The sequence below is a fragment of the Ornithorhynchus anatinus genome, chromosome X1, assembly GCF_004115215.2.
Source record: "Ornithorhynchus anatinus isolate Pmale09 chromosome X1, mOrnAna1.pri.v4, whole genome shotgun sequence".
In the NCBI taxonomy this organism is placed as follows: domain Eukaryota; kingdom Metazoa; phylum Chordata; class Mammalia; order Monotremata; family Ornithorhynchidae; genus Ornithorhynchus; species Ornithorhynchus anatinus.
In genome coordinates this window covers 92,381,219-92,404,368 of record NC_041749.1, presented here as the reverse complement: position 1 = coordinate 92,404,368, position 23,150 = coordinate 92,381,219, and the positions used below count along the sequence as shown (strand labels likewise).

General features: G+C 41.9%; 1 protein-coding gene across 1 annotated transcript in view; it reads right to left on the bottom strand.

The window, feature by feature from the left end:
• Positions 1-23,150, bottom strand: part of RAD18 (RAD18 E3 ubiquitin protein ligase) — a 73,075-nt gene that overhangs the window by 2,441 nt on the left and 47,484 nt on the right. The window contains exons 11-13 of the mRNA XM_029050095.2: positions 12,161-12,223; positions 9,506-9,571; positions 7,989-8,048 (exon numbers count right to left, since the gene is read on the bottom strand). Of these exons, the coding sequence (XP_028905928.1) occupies positions 7,989-8,048; positions 9,506-9,571; positions 12,161-12,223 (189 nt within the window). The remainder of the gene's footprint in view (positions 1-7,988; positions 8,049-9,505; positions 9,572-12,160; positions 12,224-23,150) is intronic.

Below are 23,150 nucleotides of genomic sequence, written 5' to 3'. Positions count from 1 at the left end.
TTTCTGGATACAAGATCTATCTTTGGCTTCACTGACATTGTCCTCTCCTATCTTTCTGTCTTCCCCTTTTCAGACCCTTTCGTGGTTCCTCCTCTGACTTCTACCCTCTAACTCTGTAGTTACCTCAAGGCACAGTTTTGGGCCCCTTTCTCGTTGGCATAGTGGATAGAGCATGGGCCTGGGAGTCAGAAGGTCATGGGTTCTAATCCTGACTCCACCAGTTGTCTGCTGTGTGACCTGGGGCAAGTCACTTCACTTCTCTGGGCCTCATTACCTCATCTGTAAAATGGGGATTGGGACTGTGAGCCCCAAGTGGGACAGGGCTTCTGTCCAACTTGATTTGCTTGTATCCACTCCAGCACTTAAAACAGTGCCTTGCACATAGTAAGTGCTTAAATACCATTATCATTATTACTCTTATTTATATACACTCCTTAGAGAATTCATCGCTTCCACGGCTTCTACTGCCATCTTTACATGGAGGACTCCCAAATATACCTCTCCAGACCTGATCTCCATCCTTTTCTGCAGTCTCACATTTCCTCCTGCCTTCAGGACAGCTCTTCTTGGATGTTCCACCAACACCTCTTACTTAAGATGTTCAAAACAGAGGTCTTCATCTTCCCAGCCAAAATCTGCCCTCTTCTTTACTTTCCTATTATTGTGGACACCAACATTCTCCATCTCCCAAGTCTGTAACCTTGGCATTATCCCCGATTAATCTCTCACATTCAACCACACATTCCATCTGTCACAAAATCATGTCACTTCTACCTTCCTAACATCCCAACCTTTCTTCCCATCCAAATTGCTACCATGCTGGTAAAAGCACTATTAACTAGCCATGACTACTGCATTAGCCTCTTCACTGCCTCCTGACTCTCCTCTCTCCAGTCCATACTTCACATTGCTGCCTAGATCATTCTTCTAAAAAAGTTGCTCAATGTCTCCCTACTTCTCAAAAAACTCCAATCATTGCCCATCCATCTCCACACAAAACGTACACGCTTTACCATCAGTTTTTAAGGCATTCAATCAGCTCTCTCCCTCCACACCTTACCTCGCTGATCTCCTACTACAATCCAGTCCACACACTCTGCCCCTCTATAATGCTAACCTACTCTCTACACCTTGATTTCATCTATCTCACTGCTGACCTGACAGTCCACCACTTGCGGAAGCAGCGTAGCTTCATGGAAAGAGCACAGGCTTGGGAGTCAGAGGACCTGGGCTCTAATCCAAGCTCCACTACTTGTCAGCTGTGTGACCTTAACTTCTTAAGCCACTTTAACTTCTCTGTGCCTGAGTTACCTCATCTGTAAAATGGGGATAAAGAGGGTGAGTCTCATGTGGGACAACCTGATTACCTTGTATCTACCCCAGTGCTTAGAACAGTGCTTGGCACATAGTAAGCGCTTAACAGATACCATCATTATTATTATTACCCACTTTCAAGACCTTCCACCAAGCACTATGAAACTTCTCTGATATTTCTGTAATCCTCCCAACACCCCTAGCATGGTTCTGGTATCTCCCTACAACTCACTCCCAAACCCGTGCAGTTTGTGTAGTTTGATCACAGTCCATTCTTAAATTTTGCTACCAATTTCCTTAAAAATATTACAAATGAATTACAGTACTCGCCCCCTGCCAAATGCTGCAGAATCCTAACAAGTTTCAGTGAACTGTCGAAGTGAAAGTCACTTATACATTGGCCCTCTGCCAATGCACTTAAGGACAAATAATTAAAAGTCACTTAGCACTTGTAAAATACAATAGCAACTTTAAACTGGAGAACTCTTAAAACAGGCTCTTTGCAATGAAAATGTCAATAATCCATTCCAAGTGCACAAATAAAGGGTACAAGTTAGTTCCCTAGCAAACACCCCATTTAGATAGGCATTCCAAACTAATTGTATCAATTAAAAAGATTCTATCACATAGATAATAAATAAACAACTCTAAAACTAAGAAACAGGAAAGCCATCCATTGATCACTTACTAAAATCAAGACATAAGCTGAAATAATGATTAGGCTGTGTGCTTGTTGAGGGCAGGGATCATGTCTACTAACTACTGTGCCCCCCAAAGTGCTTAGCACATTGCTCTGCACTGAGTAAAATTTCAATAAATACTAGATTGCCTGTTTTCTACCAACTGCCCATTTCAACCAGAGCTCTGAATAATACTTGCTAACTGAAGAAACAGTGAAGGCCAAATTTCAAAAAATGTTGTACTACCTTATATTAAGTCTTCTAAACTTGCATCAAAAATCCAGTGAAAGGGTTACCATTCTGAAAACAACGGCTACCATGGCAAACTTGGAGAGGAAAAAGGGTGTGGAGAGGTAGAAGAATAGCCCCATTAAGACAAAAAATATGAACTCGTATTAAAGAGTATTTTTTTTCTTAGAGAGATTTGGTTCAGCTTTTTGGAGACATAATTATAACTTGAAGGTTTAAGGCAGGAAAAGCCACAAAATGTTACCTTTTCCGGAACATTTCATTGATGACATAGCTCTTAAGTATCTTGTTCCTATTTAAAAGTTTAACATCTAACCTTGAGAGTAAAGAATAAAGGGCAAATCAAATGAGATTTCAAATGATTTTATTTTTACACTATCATATTTGCAGCATAACCCTTCAAACTTACAGTACCCATTAAACCCTTTGAGTTCATTTAATTTTCTGGCAACTACTGCATTTTAGTCAGTGGTATTTACTGAGTGCTTACTGTGTGTACAGCACTGTACTACAATACAGAAGTTAGTAGACCCATTCCCTGTTCGTGAGGAGGCTTATCTGCAGTTTGCTATTTAGTAGCTTTATAAACTTAACAAAGTGAGCCAAATTAATCTGTCCCTTTCAATAGGAGTTCTATTCAGTAATATGAAAGAAACTACCCCAGTGATTGCAAACACTTAACAAATACAATAATAATAATGATAGAAAGTCTAAAGCTTCTTTTTAAATGACTTCTAATTTTTTTTTTTGAAATCTCAGTTACACTGAAAGTTCAGTATTTTCAGAATCATATTTTCTAAGAAGTACTGATATTAATCAAATAAAATCTGACCACATTTCACTTGACTTTCCTTATATGTGACCTTGGGCAAGTCACAACTTCTCTGGCCCTCAGTTACCTCATCTGCAAAATGGGGATTAAGATTGTGAACTCCATGTGGGACATGGACTGTGCCCAATCCGACTCTCTTGTATCTAGCTCAGAGCTTAGTATAGTGCCTGGTACATAGTAAGCACTTAAATGCCACAAAAATGTAGGTGGAAGATTTCAATATAACTCATTATAGACAACTATAGACAATATATCCTCTATTATTTTGAACCTAAATTATTTTCCCCCTTTGGAAACACATACAAACTTTCACCACCAACTGAGCTTAATTATGTTTCCTCAGTTTGTTGAATCCATTGACAAGATCCAAATTAACAACTGAGACGTGAAATGTTAAAATGCCAGAAGACAAAGATAACATTTTTTCCTATGGTACATCAGGAAATCTGTACAATTTGGACCAATTTTGATGAGCTATGGCGAATGAATTCCTTTCTGAGACTTGTTCAGAAGAAAACCAGTTGTATCTTTAGCCCTTCAAGCTTCCCCTAAATGCTGAATGCCATCTTGGCAACTACCAGGAGCTGCCAAGGAGTCAACTACAATCAATTAATTCATCAGTTAGTCCATCACTGGACTTAAATGCTTGGGAGAGTACTATTGAACTGAGTTGGTAGGTTTGTTCCCAGCCTATAAGGAGCTTAAAGTCTAGAGGGAGAGACAGAAATTAATAAATTGTGGTTATGTACCTAAGTGCAGTGGGACTTAGGGTGGGGTGAATATCAAGTTCTTAAAGGGTACAGATCCAAGTGCATAGGTGACGCAGAGGGAAAGCAAATAGGGGAAGTGAGGGTTTAGCCAAGGAGGGTCTCTTGGAGGAGATGCAATTGAAGTAGGGCTTTGAAGGTGGGGAGAATGGTGGTCTGTCATATATTTGGAAGGAGTTCTAGGCCGGAAGGAGGATATGATCAAGAGGTCAGCAGCGAGATAGATGAGATCGAGTAGGTTGGCATGAGAGGAGTGTTCAAGGCAGAAATTAGCTAAGAGGGACCTTATGCAACTAACTATTACTTGAGAGGCCATTCAAAATGAAATCTTGTTGAACCTTCCAGCATTACAAAATCCGTGTCCCAAGAAGGCAGAAAGGAATCGAAGGTCTTGGATCTTTGGAGGTACAGAAATAAAAAATCTTCCATCTATATCCATTTGCCTAAATGGCTTTGATTGGGAAAATAGGGGTCTGGCAAATTTCTTGTGCTTGAAATGTATTTGAATGAAAAAAAATCAAGATCCCTGAAGGACAAAGTGGACTTGAACTTAATATTTATTACAAGAGATATGATAAAGACTGTGATTTTTTTTTGAAAAGGGCTGAATGTAAACTTCAACACTTTGAGAATTTGAGACAAACCCTAGTCTACTGCCATGAAAAGCTAACAGCTTGGTCTGTGGGACCAAAACCTGTTTTCCTGTTGGCTGAAATGCTGCCTTATTTGGAAAATTGCAGTGTGCTTCTAAGTATGCAATCTACTATGGGATGAGGAGAACATACTGGAATGTGCATACTAGGGCTGTGTCCTGGGAATAATATTTAAAATATGTGATTTGGGGTAGCAGCGACAGTAAACTTTACGTAATTATTTTTGTAACTGCTGAATACTGTTAAAGATTGATTCTTGAGGATTCTCCCTTTTATGTTAGTCAGGCTACACTTCCATTTTTACTCATTTTGATCCACTTTTTAACCTTAGGTGACTATCTTCTTGGATACTGATGGACTGGCTAAGTATGATGTCGATGGGTTTCTGGGAGAGAAGCGCATAGCCGACTAGCGTACAATAGTCAGAATTCTGGTGGCCTTCTCTGTTTTCTCTGGAGCATCTTATGAAAATGACAAATTATTGTTTTAAAATGCTTAATCCTAAAAGCAAGCTCTTTCAGAAGCAACCGTGATGTTATCACCCTTTCCATCACTGCTAAGTAAAGCACCGAGTGTTCCCACTGCCAACGTTCTCTGTGAGGACAAGGCCAGGCCAGAATAAAAACTACTCTCGCGCACGCTCAGATCCCCTTCATCACCACCGAGAAAAGCACTGCAGTAATAGTCACCTTTCCTCCAGCCACCGAGGGTCTCTGCTCATGGCACACTCCTTGCATGCTCCAGGCATCTCAGGCCAGGGATAAAAGCTACTCCCACACGTTCTCTGATTCCTCCATCACGGCCGAGACTTTGAGCCTGTTTTAGCTATTTGTTTGTTTTGTGTTTTAATATTTCATCACTCCTGATGTGTTTGTCTCTAATCCCATCTTTCCACTTAATCTTTTAGATTAAGAGCCCCACAAGGGACAGGGACTTTGTTTAATTCCCGCTAATGTACTGCACACAACAAGCACTTAATTAAATACTATTCCTAAAACTACCCTCTCTCTTTGAATGGAAAGGATCCAAAGTAGCGGCAGTGAACAGATATATTGTCCTTTTGTAAATTACAAGATAGGCTTGAAAATCTGACAAGGAACTTGCTTATCAGGGAGGAGGGGTAATAGATGGCCTGAAATGAAATACTTAAAGTAGAATTGCTAACAAAACAGCAAACGCTGACCACTCTATAGACTGAAATCACCATGCTAACACAAAATACAGAATCACAGAATATGCAAAAATCAAATGACCAGGTCCTCCCCTAATCTGGTCCATCCTTTCCCAAATCATTGGATGGCTCTGCAATTCCAAGACCAAGCTATGATTTCATTCCAGCTTTTTCTGACCCACTGTGGATGAAGGGCTCTAAACCTTTTTTCTTTTTTTTAATGGTATCTGATAGGCACTTAATATGTGCCAGGCACTGCACTAAACAGTAGGGCAGATGCAAGCTACATAGGGCTCACAGTCTTAATTTCTATTTTACAGATGAGGTAGCTGAGGCCCAAAGGAGTAAAGTGACAGTCCCTCTAGAATGAAAGCTCATTGTGGGCATGGAATGTGTCTGTTATATTGTACTCTCCCAAGCATTTAGAACAGTGCTTTGCACACAGTAAGCACTCAATAAATACTATTGACTGACTAATTTACCAACAGACAAAATGGCAGAGCCAGGATTAGAGCCCAGGTTCTCTGAGTTTAAGGCCCGAGCTCTTTCCACTTAAGCCACGCTGCTTCTCAAGTGTAGCTCTTCAAGTGCCCTTCCAGTCTTTTTCCAAAACAGTCGGAGCTTTTTCTATGGTCCCAGCCTTCTTTTTGCAACTTTTCATTCCTCCCCAACCTGTTTTTCTTTCACTTTGTGAGGAAACCATTTCTTCACTCACCCACTTGAGGCCTGCTTTGCCTACCAACCACTAAGAAGACTGACAACACACTTGTGAAATTCAAATACATTGGTTCCAATGGAGCAGAAAACATTCACTGTCAGAGAGGAAAGAGGTCAATTGGTTGGGGACCATTCTGAGGGCCAACAGACATTCTGTGTTTGGGAGAGGACTGGGGTGTGCATACAGACTAAGTATAAACAGTTTGGGGACAGAAAGTTGAGGTCCAGAGGGTAACCACAGAGCAGCATAATGGCTTAGAGGATAGAGCATGGGCCTGGGAGTCAGAAGGACCTGGATTCTAATCCCAGCTCTGCCACTTGTTTGCTCTGTGACTTTGGGGAAGTCACTTCACTTTTCTGTGCTTCAGTTACCTCATCTGTAAAATGAGAATTATGACTGTGAGCTCCATGTAGGACTGTGCTCAACCTAATTGGCCTTTATCTAACCCAGAGCATTGTAAAGTGTCTGGCACATAGTAAGTGCTTAACAAATATCACTTAATTAAAACACAAAAAAATCCTAGCACCAGCTCAGTTCAGCCCAGGAGTCTCCAGCTTGGCACCCAGGCACCCCGCGACAAAAAAAGCATGGCCACATTCTGGCTAGCTGCCTAGTCCCCAACACGTCCTTGTCTTTAGGATTACAGTACAGTGGCTATGGCACAGTTCTTTGTGCCTGATATGACACGTACAGTGCTCACCTCAGGCTACAGCAGGACAGATTTTCAGCCCTCTGTAGGGCTGGGTGAATGGTGAGGGGACAGTATATTTGTATGTGTTCCCTTTTTCCATTTCTGAAATGTGTGTGCTCAGTTTATTATAACCAATGCAACTAAGGCTTCCAGTCCTACTTTGGAGGCAAACAGGGGTTTAAATAGGTAGGAATGGAGGGGGAAAATGAGGATTGAGGTAGGAAGGGAAGAGGGATGAAAGCAAGACATGAGAATCCTGTCATATCTATCTCCACTTTAACCCTTCTCCTCCTGCCCTCCCTCCCCTCTGTCCCAATCTTTTGCTGGAATTGGCTGGGTTCCAGCCAATGGCACCATCAGGTGAATGCAGATGAACAAGTCTCTCCAAGAGTGATTAGCAGCAATGTAAATAGTTCTCTCCTTTTGGCCTGAACTTGCAATTTCTCTTTCTGGTACCCTAGGAAGTTCTTGCAGTCTGTCACAGCACACAGATGGAAGTGTACCCAATGTCCCTGCTGGACAGAGCTCCACACAACCTGGATTCTGACACTTTCAAAAATGAAACCACTTCTGTTCCTCACTGATAAAAAATTAATACAATCATCAGCGTCCTAAACTCGACAATCTTACTGTTTACACCATATGTGTCCCAATATACTTTCTTTAAAATCCGGCTTCAAGGTCTAAATTTTTTGATCTGGTAATAACTTGGGTTATCCAAGTCACAACATGCATCTCATTTTAAAGACATCGCTAATATTTATAGACTACTGCACTAAGGGCTGAGCAGAATTAAAAACATGCTTGTTGTACTCACTACACAGGCATCAAATCTTGTGGAGGGAAAAACAATAAGATTTAGTGACATTTAGCTGGAAGAAAGTAGTTATGGTTATTGCCAAAGTATACTTACTGAATAGACTCTTCAACAGAATCTTCCTTCTCTTCCTCATTTAAGGATTCAGAACTTGAGCTAAAAAGACATAAAATATGCATGTACATACGTGTGTGTATAAAGCAACTATTCAACCACCATTCAAAAACATCCAGAACCAGAATTCAAATGCTTACTGCAGGGAGAATCCATGGTCAATGACTGTGGGAACCATTAATCCAGTGGCAAAGCTTTGGTTGAAGTGGAATTTTTTTTAATGAACTAAAACCATGAAGAGCAAATTTTAACACAATGACTGTAACAAACAATACATCCTGGGAAGATAAATATGACTATATATGGCTGCAGAGAAAGTACATTGTTCTTAGCATCAATGTTCTTAGCATCAAGTTGTTCTAAGCAACAGCTGGACCTGAAAATCTAATGAAATGCAAGTCAAGATTGGAGCTAGTTGTGTGTTGTAAAAACATCTGGGACTATTTAGTCACATCAAGGTGCTGATTCAACCACAGATCCTTTCCATAAGGCAGACCTCTTCTTTCCTCACTGGGCTCCCACTTCTCCCCCTTTCCCAGGGCTGCTTCTTGGGAAACAAATACTTGTAGAGGGTTTACATGACCTAGGTTACTTATAAATTGGAGAAGAAATCATACGTGGAGAATGTGATCTGTTTTCCTGATTGGAGGTTCATTACTAGTGAATCCAGAGTATTTGTCTCTTCTAGCTATGTGGAAGCAAAATCCCTATTAGGCACAAACACTGGCAAGGAGATCTGACATTGGTCAATTACCAGGAGTCAAAGGACTGAAAAAGTAGAAAGGCCCTAAACCAAAGAGTTTACATAAAATGAACATAAAATTAATTATTCACTGGAGAAAGACAATGGAGAGATAGATAGGTGAATGGGTATGTGCTTGCATAGTAGGGTATGTAAGTTAATATATAGAGAGGCAGTATGAATGACTGTGGGCTTATTAGCAATCAAGCAGAAGTTAGGGAGGATGTAACCTGAGTGGGAGAAGAAGAATTAATCACAGAAAGCCTTGTGGAGGAACTGGGATTTCAGAAAAGCTTTGAACAAGGAATGCAGAGGTCTGAATGATTTGTAACAGGATACAGTTCTAGGCGGTGAGCAATGAATTGCTGGTGGGAAATGAGAGTGAGGCCCGGTGAGTAGGTAGGCTTGAGAGGAACAAAGAGCAGGAGTAGAGTGGGTAATTAAGGTGGTGAGAACTGAGAGAGTGCTTTAAAACCAATCATCAGAAGTTCCTGTTTGATGTAGAGTGAAGTACAGACTGGAGGCAGGGAGACCAGTGAGGGGGCTGATCCAGTAGTTCAGTCAGGACACGATGAGAGCACTTCAAACAAGATGGGTGGCTTGTTTGGGTTGAGAGTAAGGGGTAGATCCAGGACAGGTTGAGGAGGGAAAAGCAACAGAATCTAGTGACATTTAGCTGGGGGCGGGGAGAAAGAGGAAAAGAGAGGGAGAGAGAAGAGTCAGGGCTAATATCAAAGACCTTATTATGTATACTTACCAACTGGATAATTCATAAGTCCCTTCCTTCAGTTCTTGATCAATTGAGGAGTGTACTATACTGGAGCTAAAAGATACGATATGCATGTATGTGTAACCATTCATTCAATCGTATTTATTGAGTGCTTATTGGGCAGAGCACTGTAATAAGCACTTGGAAAATACAATTCAGCAACAGATAGAGACAATCCCTACCCAACAATGGGCTCTAACCAAACACTATTCATAAATATCACAAAAAGCATGGGACTAGGAGTCAGGAGCCCTGGGTTATAACCCCGGCTCCACCACCTGCCTGCTGTAGGACCTTCAGCAACTACTTAATTTGCCTCCAACTCAGTTTTCCCATCTATAAAATGGGGATTAGATACCTGTTATCCTCACTCTTTGACTGTGAGCCCCGTGATGATCTGCTTTCCTTATATTTCCCCCAAAGTTTAGAACTGTGTTTGTATCATAGGAAGCATATAATAAAGAACATGATTATCAAGTACAAATTGATAATAGTGTACCAAGTGGGACCAGAAACTGCAAATAAATACTAGTCTATCTTCAGAGGAAAAAAAAAAGAAACAGAAGTTCTTAGAGAGAGAAATTTTCTGGGAGAGAATGACAATCTCATGCCCTTCATCTGAAACACAGCTGGGAGGTCCAGCCAGTCTTCCAACGTACTCCTATCATTGTGAAATTTGAACTAGAAAATCTCGATGAATTTCTGTAATGAAAATAAAAATGGTGGCATTTAAGTGCTTACTATTTGCCCAGCATTGTGCTAAGTGCTAGGGTAGAGCCATTACAATAATAATGAGAAGTATGGTATCTGTTAAGCGCTTACTATGTGCCAAGCACTGTTCTAAGCGCTAGGGGAAATACAAGGTAATCAGGTTGTTCTCGTTATATCCCGGCTAGACTACTGTGTCAGCCTTCTCTCTGACCTCCCTTCCTCCTCTCTCGCCCCGCTCCGGTCTATTCTTCACTCCGCTGCCCGGCTCATCTTCCTGCAGAAACGATCTGGGCATGTCACTCCCCTTCTTAAACAACTCCAGTGGTTGCCTATCAACCTCCGCTCCAAACAAAAACTCCTCACTCTAGGCTTCAAGGCTCTCCATCACCTTGCCCCTTCCTACCTCTCCTCCCTTCTCTCTTTCTACCGCCCACCCCGCACGCTCCGCTCCTCTGCCGCCCACCTCCTCACCGTCCCTCGGTCTCGCCTATCCCGCCGTCGACCCCTGGGTCACGTCCTCCTGTGGTCCTGGAACGCCCTCCCTCCTCACCTCCGCCAAACTGATTCTCTTTCCCTCTTCAAAACCCTACTTAAAACTCACCTCCTCCAAGAGGCGTTCCCAGACTGAGCTCCTCTTCTCCCTCTACTCCCTCTGCCATCCCCCCTTTACCTCTCCGCAGCTAAACCCTCATTTTCCCCTTTTCCCTCTGCTCCTCCACCTCTCCCTTCCCATCCCCACAGCACTGTACTCGTCCGCTCAACTGTATATATTTTCGTTACCCTATTTATTTTGTTAATGAATTGTACATCGCCTTGATTCTATTTAGTTGCCATTGTTTTTACGAGATGTTCTTCCCCTTGACTCTGTTTATTGCCATTGTTCTCGTCTGTCCGTCTCCCCCGATTAGACTGTAAGCCCGTCAAACGGCAGGGACTGTCTCTATCTGTTGCCGACTTGTTCATCCCAAGCGCTTAGTACAGTGCTCTGCACATAGTAAGCGCTCAATAAATACTATTGAATGAAAGGTTGTCTTAATCCCCATTTTACAGATGAGGGAACTGAGGCACAGAGAAGTAAAGTGACTTGTCCAAAGTCACACAGCTGACAAGTGGTGGAGGTGGGATTAGAACCCATGACCTGACTCCCAAGCCCGTGCTCTTCCCACTAAACCATGCTGCTTCTCAAAACAATCAAACCAGACCCAGGCTCTGCCCCACATGGGACTCACAGACCAAGAGGGATGGAAAACAGGCATTTAATCCCCATTTTACAGACGAGGAAACTTAGGTGCAGAGAAGTTAAGATACTTGCCCAAGGTCACACAGCAGGCATGATGGAGCTGGCATTAGAACCCAGGTCTCCTAATTCCTAGTTAGGAGGTATAGCATCTATGACATTTTATCCAAAGTTTTCCCTGCCCCTTCACATTCATTCAATTGTATTTACTGAGCACTTACTCTGTGTGCAGAGCACTGTACTAAGCTCTTGGGAGAGTACAATATAACAATAAACAGACATTTGATGGTGTATACTTCTCTTCAATTTTATGATGTTTTATTTCACAGCCTCCATTAGTTATTAAAAGTTTTGTCAGTAGTGACTGACCTCTGTATCACATGCTCACCTGGATTTTTTTTTAGACTATCTTCCTGGTCACTCAGAGATGCAGCAATTACCCTCAGAAGGTAAAGTTTAAATGCCACTGCCCTTGCTGGTTTCTTGGAAGTGGCTATTGAATTCCTCAGGATGGACTTGGATGCATTTGGCTATTAACTCTACATTTAAAATACAGGTTTCATTCTGAGAAGGGCCATGCATCACTGGCTGGTGTCCAGGACATGTTCAGGAGGAAAACCAACAGGATCTAATGACATTTAGTTGACAGAGATAGAGGAGTCGGGATGAACAAAGATATAATTACGTGTATTTACCAACTGGACTCATCAAAACTCTCTTTCTTCTCTTCTTCATTATTTAATGATTCTGAAGCCAAGCTAAAAGGATATAAACATAAAAAACCATTTAGTTCACATCTTACCGCTCCTCAAAAAAACCTCTAATGGTTGCCCATCCACCTCCACATCAAAGCTCCTTACCATTGGCTTTAAAGCACTCCATCAGTTCATCCCTGCCTATCTTACCCTTCTGATTTGCTATTACAAACCAGCCTGCACACTTCGCTCCTCTAATGCCAACCTACTCACTGTTCCTTGCCACGACCCCTCACCCATGTTATACTTCTGGCCTGGAACTCCCTCCCCCTCTGCATATGACAAACCACCACTCTTCCTACCTTCCAAGCATCATTAAAATCACATCTCCTCCAAGAAGTTTTCCTCAATTAAGCCCTCTTTCTCCAACTCCCTCTCCCAAGTGCCCATGCACTTGGATCTGTACCCTCTAAGCACTTGATATTCACACCACCCTTGGCCCCACAGCACTTATGCACATATACATCCCCCTCCAGACTGTATGGTCCTCGTGGGGAGGCACGGTGTCTATCAACTCTCACAGTAGGTACTCAATAAATGTCACTGATTGGATGATTGATCAGGTGAGCAAGGATGAAGCAGCGTGGCTTAATGGAAAGAGCCGGGGCTGGAGAGTCAGAGGACGTGGGTTGTAATCCTGGCTCCACCACTTGACTGCTCTGTGACTTGGGCAAGCCACTTAACTTCTCTGTGCCTCAGTTATCTCATCTGTAAAATGGGTAATAAGAATGGGAACCCCACATGGGACAACCTGATTACATTGTATCTCCCCCAGTAGTCAGAACAGTGCTTGGCACATAGGAAGCGTTTAACAAATACCATCACTATTATTATTATTGGGAGCCTGCAAATGGTTCTCCCCTCATGATCTGAACCTGCTATTTCTCTTTCTGGTATCCCGTCACATCCACCCAGACCATTACAATGCACACAAAGAAGTGCATGCAATGCCCACTCTCCAGACAGAGAGCACCACACAACACAGAGGTCTGGCACTTTCAAGAAATAAGTCGGTTTTGCTCCAGCCTAATGGAAAATGAATTAATATAGTTAGCAGCAAGCTAGCAACTTTCTTGCTGAAGCCACAAATTTACCATCAGACATTTCTTTAAATCAAGCTTCATGCTATTTTTGAACAGGTAATAATAACTTGGGTTACTGTGAGTGGCAATGCACATTTCATTTTAAAGATATCAATCCATTGTATTCGATTGATCGCTTGTCAGAATTAGAAGACATGCTCAGTGTGCTCAAGGAGCTTACAATCTAGCTGCAGAGACAGACACCAAATTGATTATAAATTGGAGGGAGAAGAGAATGGAGATATAACTATGCAGTTGAGTATCTGCTTGAATAGTACAGTACAATAAGTCAATTTGTACAGAATTGTTATGGGTGATGATGTGGGCCTAAGCGCAGAGGAGGCACAATGGTATTTAGGTGGTAGCTGGGATGACGAGACCTGAAAAGAAGAAGACTTAATTGGGGGAAGTCTGAAAGCAAGGAAGAGTTAGGCTTAGAATATGGGAAAAGCTGGGGTCTGAAAGATTTGAATGGAGAGAGCAGGCATTTGCAAAAGGGGCAAGGGAACAAGGCCAAGTGAGTGTGTAAGTTGGGATGTAACAGGAGAAGAGAGTGGATAAGAAAGAGGGTGACAGCCGATGAAGCGTCTTAAAGTCAATGGAAAGAAGTTCCTGTTTGATGTATAGTCAGTCAGTCAATTGCACTTATTGAGTGCTTACTGTGTGTAGATCACTGTATAAAGCACTGGGGAGAGTACAGTTTAACAGACACATCCCCTGCCCACAATGGGCTTACAGTCTAGAGGGGGAGACAGACATTAATACAAATAAATAAATGACAGATAATGTACATAAATGCTGTGGGGCTGGGAGGGGAAATAAATGAAGGGAGCAGGTCAAAGCGATGCGTAAGGGAGTGGGAGAAGAAGAAAGGAGGACTTAGTCAAGGAAGGCCTCTTGGAGGAGATGTGCCTTCAATAAGGCTTTGAAGGAGGGGAGAGTAATTGTCGGATTTGAGGAGGACATGTGTTCCAGATCAGAGGCAGGACATGAACGAGGGGTCATTCATTCAATCATATTTATTGAGCACTTGCTGTGTGTAGAGCACTGTACTAAGCGATCTCAGAGGTGAGATCAAGGTACAGTAAGAAGGCTGGCATTAGAGGAGTGAAGTATGCAGGCTAGGTTGTAGTAGAAGAGTAGCGAGGTGAGGTAGGAGGGGGCAAGGTGAATGAGTGCTTTGAAGGTGATAGTAAGGAGGTTCTATTTGATGCAGAGGTGGGCGGGCAACCACAGGAGGTTCTTGAGGAGTGGGGAAATGTGTATTGAATGTTTTTGTAGAAAGTGTACCCGGGAAGCGTAGTGAAGTACAGACTGGACTGGGGAGAGACAGGAGGCAGGGAAGTCAACAAGGAGATACAGTAATAGAGGTGGGATAGGATACATGTTTGGATTATCATGGTAGCAGTTAGGATGGCAAGGAAAGGGCAGAAAAATAGCAGAGTATAAAGATATAATAAGTGTGATATTAGTTAAATGCTTATTATGTGCATTGTATTAAGCGCTGAGGTTGGGGGAATACAAGCAAATTGGGTGGAAACAGTCCCTGTCCCACATGGAGCTCACAATCTTAATCCCCATTTTACAGATGAGGTAACTGAGGCAAAGAGAAGTGAAGTGACTTGCCCAAGGCCACACAGCAAACAAGTGACAGAACCAGGATTAGAACACATGACTTTCTGTCTCCGAGGTCCAAGTTGTATCCACTATGCCACGTTAGTGTTTGAGGGTGGGGTGAATATCAAGTGCTTAATGACTATCAATGCTTCACTCAAGTGCTCACCTACATGATTAATGTATGGAGTTATCTAGGTCCTTGCCTAAAAGTTAGGTAAAGTGGACTTTTTTAAAAAATGTAATAACATGATCCATTCAAAGCAGAATTCAGCCTCTTTCTCATCCCACTTTTCCCTTCTCCCCCACCTCATCTCCTTCCCCTCCCACCGAGTTGCATCTTGGGAAATGCAAACATTATGAGAACACTTACATTAAATTACCCTCTATTGTACAGGGAACGTGTCTATCAACTCTGTCATGTTATACTCTCCCAAGCGCTTAGTACAGTGCTCTACACATGGTAAGTGTTCAATAAATAATATCTATTAATAGAGATGATCTGGGCTAGAAGAAGAAACTAGAGAAGCTGTGTTGTGTGAAACAAATGTTACCTATCATGACCGAGGCCTAGTGGGCAACAGGGTGCGCCAGCTGCAGAATAAGTAGTAGCAGGGGTGAGACAGTGCATCAAGCCTGCATCCTAGGGTCTATGACAGATAATTTGGTCATCTCCGGAACCCTTGTCCACCTACTTGCTTGACAGGACTGGGAATGGTGAGAGAAGGCAGCTGGCATTGTGCAAATCACTAGCACTATGGTCAATTCCTTTGCTTGTCTGACAGGAGACTCCAACACTATCAGTAATCCAAGTGTCCTAATGTGACAATAAGCTAAGGGCAATGCATACTGATCTGCATTTCCATTTACAGTACAGATCCCATCACCCAAACCCATGCTTTGTTTTCTTTCAATCCTTCAGTTTAAAAACTGTAATCCAGTGGCATGATACAGGTTTCTATTCTAAGGGCTTCTTCTCCATTTGAATTTCCCTGAGACCTAGGGAAAATTGTTAGGCTGAATTTTCAAAATGTCAATAGACATTCTGGTACATCATTACTAAAAATTAAACATGTTGCTTTTAAATCCATGTATTTCATAGGTCTGCCAATTGAGGAGATGGTGGTATTTTAATGAAGTTACTCGTCTGTGTTCTTTTTTAACGCAATTATAATTCAGACAAACTTTATGAACCTCATCAATAAACATTCCCAACTCCCCACTCATGGCTCTATACTAAGTCCAACATCCCACACTATATTCTTGGGTATAACGGGAAAGGTAGACCTCTGTTCCTGAGGCCAGGAACAGCCTGGATCTGCAATCCCTGAGCCACCATGTCATGGGGAGCTCAGGGATGTGCAGTGGGCTTCTCATGCCCCAAGCAGCATCCCTCCACCGACCCACCAATTATAGCAGGAACCCATACCCCACCCCACGCAAGTGCCAGACTGAAGAAACAGCCAGGACCATCAACCACAGGGCCTCTAAGAGCACTGGAACACTCGGGCACCTGCAGTTGTTTGAAACCAAGGACTATGCCGAGAGCAGGGGCAAACTGGAGAATCAGTGATGCCTAATGGAAAGAACACAGGCCTGGGAGTCATGGGACTTGGGTACTAATCCTATCTCTGATGCTTGCCAGCTGTGTGCCCAGGGGTAAAGCACTTCACTTTTCTGTGCCTCAGCTTCTTTATCTGTAAAATGGGCATGAAATACCTGACTCCCCTGCCCCTTAGGCTGCAAATAAATTACTTATTCACATTAATGCCCGTCTCTCTCTCTAGACTGTAAATTTGCTGTGGGAAGGGAACATGATTGATTAATTGAGCGAGCCCCATGTGGGACAGGGACTGTGTCTTATCTTATTATCTAGTATCAACCCCAGCGCTTAGTACAGTGATTGATGCATAGTACGCACTTAAATACAATTATTACTTTTATTATTAACGTCAGACCTGCCCTCTCCAAGGACTATTTAGCTACCTATAAATAATCCCTTTGCTATTGACTCTTTTTTTTCAATTCTTCCATTTTCTATGGCTTGTCTAAAATGTATTCACAGTATTTTGCTAACAGTAACTGTTCAAAACATACCATTACCTCTATGACTTCGAGGATCCCTTTTTGTGTGTGTGTGTTTGTAGTGGATTCTGATCTTATTAGCTGTATTCCCTGATGTAGCCCTTTATGGTGCACAAACGGTTTCAAGTCTTTAGAAAAGGCTTACAAAAGTCTTCAAAACAGGGATGCGTAAATGTTTTTCAAGACACAGACATGTTTTGACAATTCCCTCATTTACCAATCTCCTCTGAATCACTAGGCTAGAAGAACCCGAGCAACTGCCTTAAGCAAGAGTTTGCCCACCTACAGTCACATTCCAAATGAGAAAGCAGTGTCATGGGGTAGATTTTCAAGTCCTGCAGCAAGAACAGCATGACAAAATGGAACGAAACATATATATACACACTCTATGTACACAGCAGAGACTCTACATCAAAAAGTTTTTCTGTCTTCCCAATCCCACCTATTATTGGGGAATGCAGGATGATGACTGTTGTTTATAGTGCTCTATTAATCTTCTTGGCTGTCCTCACACTCCCTTTTCTCAATAATTCTGCACCAGCCATCAGGGCACAGAGTCCCAGGCATCACCCTCTGCCCAACCTTGCCCTTTACCCTATTACCCAAATTCTCTGCAAAGACTAAAATATTTTAATCCAGTATAAATTAAGCTGTACTTCTAAACTATGCCTCTGACCCCACACAGGAAAAATGTTGAAAGAATTAGAAAGGCATGGGCACTTGCATAGGATGACATAGGCAGTACACTTTTACACTTGGTCCCAAGAAAGCAATCATACTGATGACACATTCAAATAAAATACACATTTTGTGGCAATATGCCCCATTTTTATATATCCATTATATTGTAATAATAACAATGCTGGTATTTGTTAAACACTTACTTTGTTCCAGGCACTGTACTAAGTGCCTGGGTGGATACAGGAAAATCGAGTTGGACACAGTCCCTGTCCCATGTGGGGCTCACAGCCTCAATCCCCAATTTACAGATGAGGTAACAGACACAGAGAAGTAAAGTAATTTGCACAAGGTCACACAGCAAACAAGCAGCAGAGCCAGGGTTAGAACACATGACCTTCTGACTCCCAGGACTGTGCTCTATCTGCTATGCCATGCACTTAGTACAATGTTTTGCATATAGTAATTGCTCAGTAAGTACCATTGATTGATTATTGCAAGACTTGCACATTTCCGACAAAAGGGAATGAAGACATGGCAGAGTGGTTTCAATTTATTTTAGGCCCACGGCTTATTTTCATTAAGTCTGTTGTCTGACTTCCATTAGGACTACCTGTCCTTCCCTTAAGTTCTTGGGCTGGTGGTTCTAGCCTATTTTCTAAGGCTGCACTGGAGTACCATTTAGAAGCCTAGAACTCATAAAATGAAACGAAATGATAGCTTTATCTTGGATGTCACCATAAAATAAAAGGCACATAGAGGCACATCTCCAAGAGGGCTTCCCAGACTAAGCCCCATTTTTCCTCATCTCCTACTCCCTACTGCGTTGCCCTGACTTGTTCCCTTTGCTCTTCCCCCCTCCCAGCCCCAAATCACTTATGTACATATCTGTAATTTTATTTATCCCTTGTTTTTCCTCCCTCCCAACCCCAAAGCACTTGTGTACATGTCGGTAATTTTATTTATTTGTATTAATATCTGTCTCCCCTACTCTAGACTGTGAGCTTGTTGGGCAGGGAATGTCACTGTTTGTTGTATTGCACTTTCGCAAGTGCTTAGTACAGTGCTCTGCACACAGTAAGCACTCAGTAAATATTACTGAATGAACGAATGAATACTTGGGGACACTACTATGGGTGGGAACATGCTCAAGCATTCATAATGAATTTCAAGATGGAGGTGGCCCCACAACTAAAGAGTACATTACACCTTCAAAATGCTGAACTTACCCAAGCTGTAACTAAATCCCCTGTAGGCTCTAGCTCCTGTAAAGCATTTACTTGATTGTCAGACCCACCACAAGTTAACAAAAATGGAACCCACATTTCACAAAGAAACGGAAGCTAGAATTAACCTTCACCCTGAGCACAGGGTAACAACTTTAGTAGATGGAAAGGTCAATGAGCACTGAACCTTTATTAATGAGGGAACCGGTCAGACACAGATCTCTTATATAGGCTCGCTCAACTAACAGTCTTTTTGGGAAAGGAGAACAAATAATCCTTCCAAGCAATATCCTATTTGTTGAAAAGTAAAAGGCAAGGAATGGAAGAAAAGTTAATTTTTTCCATAAAGGGAGGCAATTATGTGATAAGATAGCTAAAGTATCTTACTATTTAAGTAGATAGTATTTGGAACTGCTGCCCACAATGCCCCCAGCTGGTCAAAATATGCAAGGGAAAGCCTGCTGGGGCTCTGCCCTCAGTGGTGAAAGTGTCTGCCCAAAGAAATACTGGAATCACCTATGGCAGTTTAAAAACAGATGTTATCGCCAGCATCATCACTGCAGTGGGCTGTAAAAGCAAATTCAACAGAACTGGTGCCCATCTCCTGATACTCCCAGTGGCGACAGATTTTTGATTCAATATTCATATCTTTCTTCAGTAGAAAATCATTATTCCATGAATAACAGCTACAAAGAAATCAAGACAGTTGCCCTTAAAGTACACTGAAGATCCCAATAATTTAAGAACCAAAGCCATTAGGAGAGCTCATTCTTAAATGTAATCTCATACATCTGACACTTTGTATTGTACTGTGCATGGCTTTTAAGTAATGATGGGGAAAAAACTCAATAACACTTACAATGAAAGCAAATATTGCTTTAACTTAAAAAAGCCATGAAATAGTTACAAGTGCACAAGGACTGTTTAAATTCCGAAACAAATGTGTGTGGTGTTCTTAAGTGATAGGTAAGCTGTGTGCTTTCATTAAGTTTCAAAAATACAAAATTTTCCCTATCTAGCAGGTGCTAGGTCCCCAGGATGGCAGATGATGAGGTTTACTGTTAGAGGGACATTCAGTGAAATTAGATGAAGGAAAATCATTTCCAGAGTCACTCATTTACGAACAAGATGATGAAGTATCTCAAGAACCACTAGTCCACTAAAGATGGATTTAATGCTTATGAAAAGGTTGAAATGAAATACACCAGCATCATAAACCCCATTGTTTCAATATTCAAAATATTGGCTAAATATATACTTGTTTGATGCTGACTACAAAATGTAAAATTGAAACTGGCATTGGAAAAAGATTTGTCTCCACATACTAATGTAATAATATTTTTAATAGGGAAGGAAAAATAATTTTAAAGGAAATATGAAAGTCTGACTTCTAGAAACATATCATCAAAACTACCACCTTAAGGTGGTCACTATGGACTATTAACAGGCTCAGCCTCAGGCCCTTCCTTGCAGATCCCTTCAACAACCCCTTCCTGTACCTCTGATGTTGAACTTGGGGAGCCCCATTTGCATCATCCCTCTTGGCGGGAAACCCTCCAATGTAGCAATCACCCATTAGCCAGGGCTCAACTCTATTGTGGTGGTGGAGGCAGAGTGACTCACTCCCAACCCTATCCTATTGCTGCCTAATTGCTAAATTTACCAACCTTGCCTCACAGTCAAGTCTTAAGCACATTCTGAATGAGCTGTGGCTTTTTACCCAAACACTATGCATGACTATTCTAAGATTTATTACATTTCCTCACATACAAGGTGGTGTGGCAGGCACCATACAGAAAACAGAGACAGACAAAAACCATCATCTCAACGGCATGAAACAAACACAAAGATCTTTCTTACAAGCTTTCCTATTGGTTTTTTTTTTCCTAGTCATGATGTTGCCTGCCAAGTGGAGGAATGAGAAGGAGTGACATAGAGGTGATTGGCAAAAGCTGAGGAGAGAACAGGTTGACGATCCAGAGGAAGGGTGCTCCTCAATGTTGCTCAAGGTAAGCACCTGGAAGTGCATCTTAGGAATTCTGGGGTCTCTGCTTAGCTACAATCTTATATGCATTCCTGACTGAGCCTTTTACGGAACGAGTGCCAACTGTCATCCTTACAGAAACTGCATAGATGAAGCGAATAGGAAGGCCTTCGTCAAAGCTCAGCCAAGAAAGTTCCAATATGTTTCATACAATGATTTGATAAAGTTCAAGAACCAATGGTATCTTTCACGATTATTACTAGTCTGGTGCTTTTGACAAATTTAGATACACATATTATGTTCTTGCTGTAGGAGTCTGTGTTTCTTTTTTCATTAACTCAAAGGCAAAATTGGAGCTAAATGAGAATGTGCTGATTAAAGCAAGTGTGGAATACGAAAGGCCACAAACTAATGAAACGTTAAGGCAACGGCAATGGGTTTATGCTCAACTAACTAAATGTAAAAAAACAAAAATAGGAAAACCTCTGCATAGGAAATCTACCCTACTTTAACACTCAAGCCCATCTCAGATACACAAACAGTCAGTACCACTTATCTGGTAAAATCAACAAGTAGGAGCAGAGTCAGCAACTTGCTATGAACCCATGTTCCAGAGAAGGTCTAAGCCTCAAATATTTATGTGGGAGAAAAAAAGCTAAGTGAACTGGCATCTTAAATCCCATCATCCCCTTCAGATAGGGGTGGCCGAAACCTCTTAAAGCTAAAAACAACTAAGCACTGTTTTCCAAATTGTAATCCAAATTAGATTTCTGGAAGCCTTTACCAGATCCTCCCAGTTTCCCCTGGGTCCTCTCCATTACACTGTACATTACTGCTATCAAGGATATGGATATATGCTATATGCCTGGCACATAGTAAGCGCTTAACAAATACCATAAAACACACACATACACACACACACACACCTGGTAACCTGCAGGTGAATGCCATACAGTCAATGGCACAGCATACTTTTTTTTCCTCACATACTTTTCAAAAGTACTCCCTGATAGCTCTAGGTAAACCCCAAAAAATATACATAAAATTTCATAAAATTTAAATACATATACATAAAAATAAAGAGCCCGAGTCTACAGATGAAGCTTCATTTTACTGACACAAAAAAGCACTAACACCAATAATGCCATAGAAAATTTTAGAACAATGTATTCAGAACGAGTTTGTTTTATTTACAATCTCTCTATAGTAAGTGTGACAACCCTCTTTGGGGAGGGAATATAATCTTTGAAAGCATTTATTTCTTTTGATTGATAACTCCCACTGCCTAAGGAAAACCTGAATAATCCCACTTCAGGGAAGAGAAATTGTCCTCAAGGGTAAAACACAGCACCGATGAGAAAACAAGACTGTTAAGGGCTCCAACATAGACACCTCCATCTATGGGCTGAAAATCTGGGATCCTTACCTAACCAGACATCCAGCCCGGCTCCACCCCACTTTCTGGAGGAAAGAAAGAAGATGATGCAAGCAGAAAACATAAGGGGGAAAATACAGACCATTCTGCTCAGATTTGAGCCTTCAGGCTTAAGACCCTAACTCTCCCTTCTGGAGCTAATAATGATAATAATCATAAGGCATTGCTAAGATCTAACTATGTGCCAAGAACTGAACTGAGAGAATCAGCATGGCCTAGTGGAAAGAGCACAGGCCTGGGAGTATTAGGACCTGAGTTGTAATCCCAGTTCTGCCACTTGTCTGCTGTGTGAACTTGGGTAAGTCACTTCACTTCTCTGTGCCTCAGTTACCTCACTTGTAAAATGGGGAGTTAGACTGTAAACCTTATGTGGGACAGGGACTGTGTCCAACCGGATTATTTTTTTATCTACCCCAGAGCAAGCACTAAACAAATACCCTTAAAAAAAAAAAAGCACTGAGGGTGGTTGGAGTTAATTAGGTCAAATTAGGTCAGACACAGTCCCTGCCCCACATGGAGAGGCTCAGCTTTAGGAGATTGAGGAAGAAGTCCCTAACTCTCTTTTGTGGCACAAAGAAGTTAAGGGATTTGCCCAAGGTCATCCAGCCAGCAAGTGGCAGAGCCAGGATTAGAACCCAAGTCCTCTGACTCCCAGGGCCATGCTCTTTCTACTAGGCCAGGCTGTTTGTCAGTAGAAAGGAGTCCTCCCAAGTGCTTTGGGGAAATTTTTCACTCTAGCTTGATTTACGGACAATCTTCGGAAGTATATTCCTTTTACTGAGCTTTTCTCTGCTTCTTTTTCACTTTAACGAGATTATGGAAACAC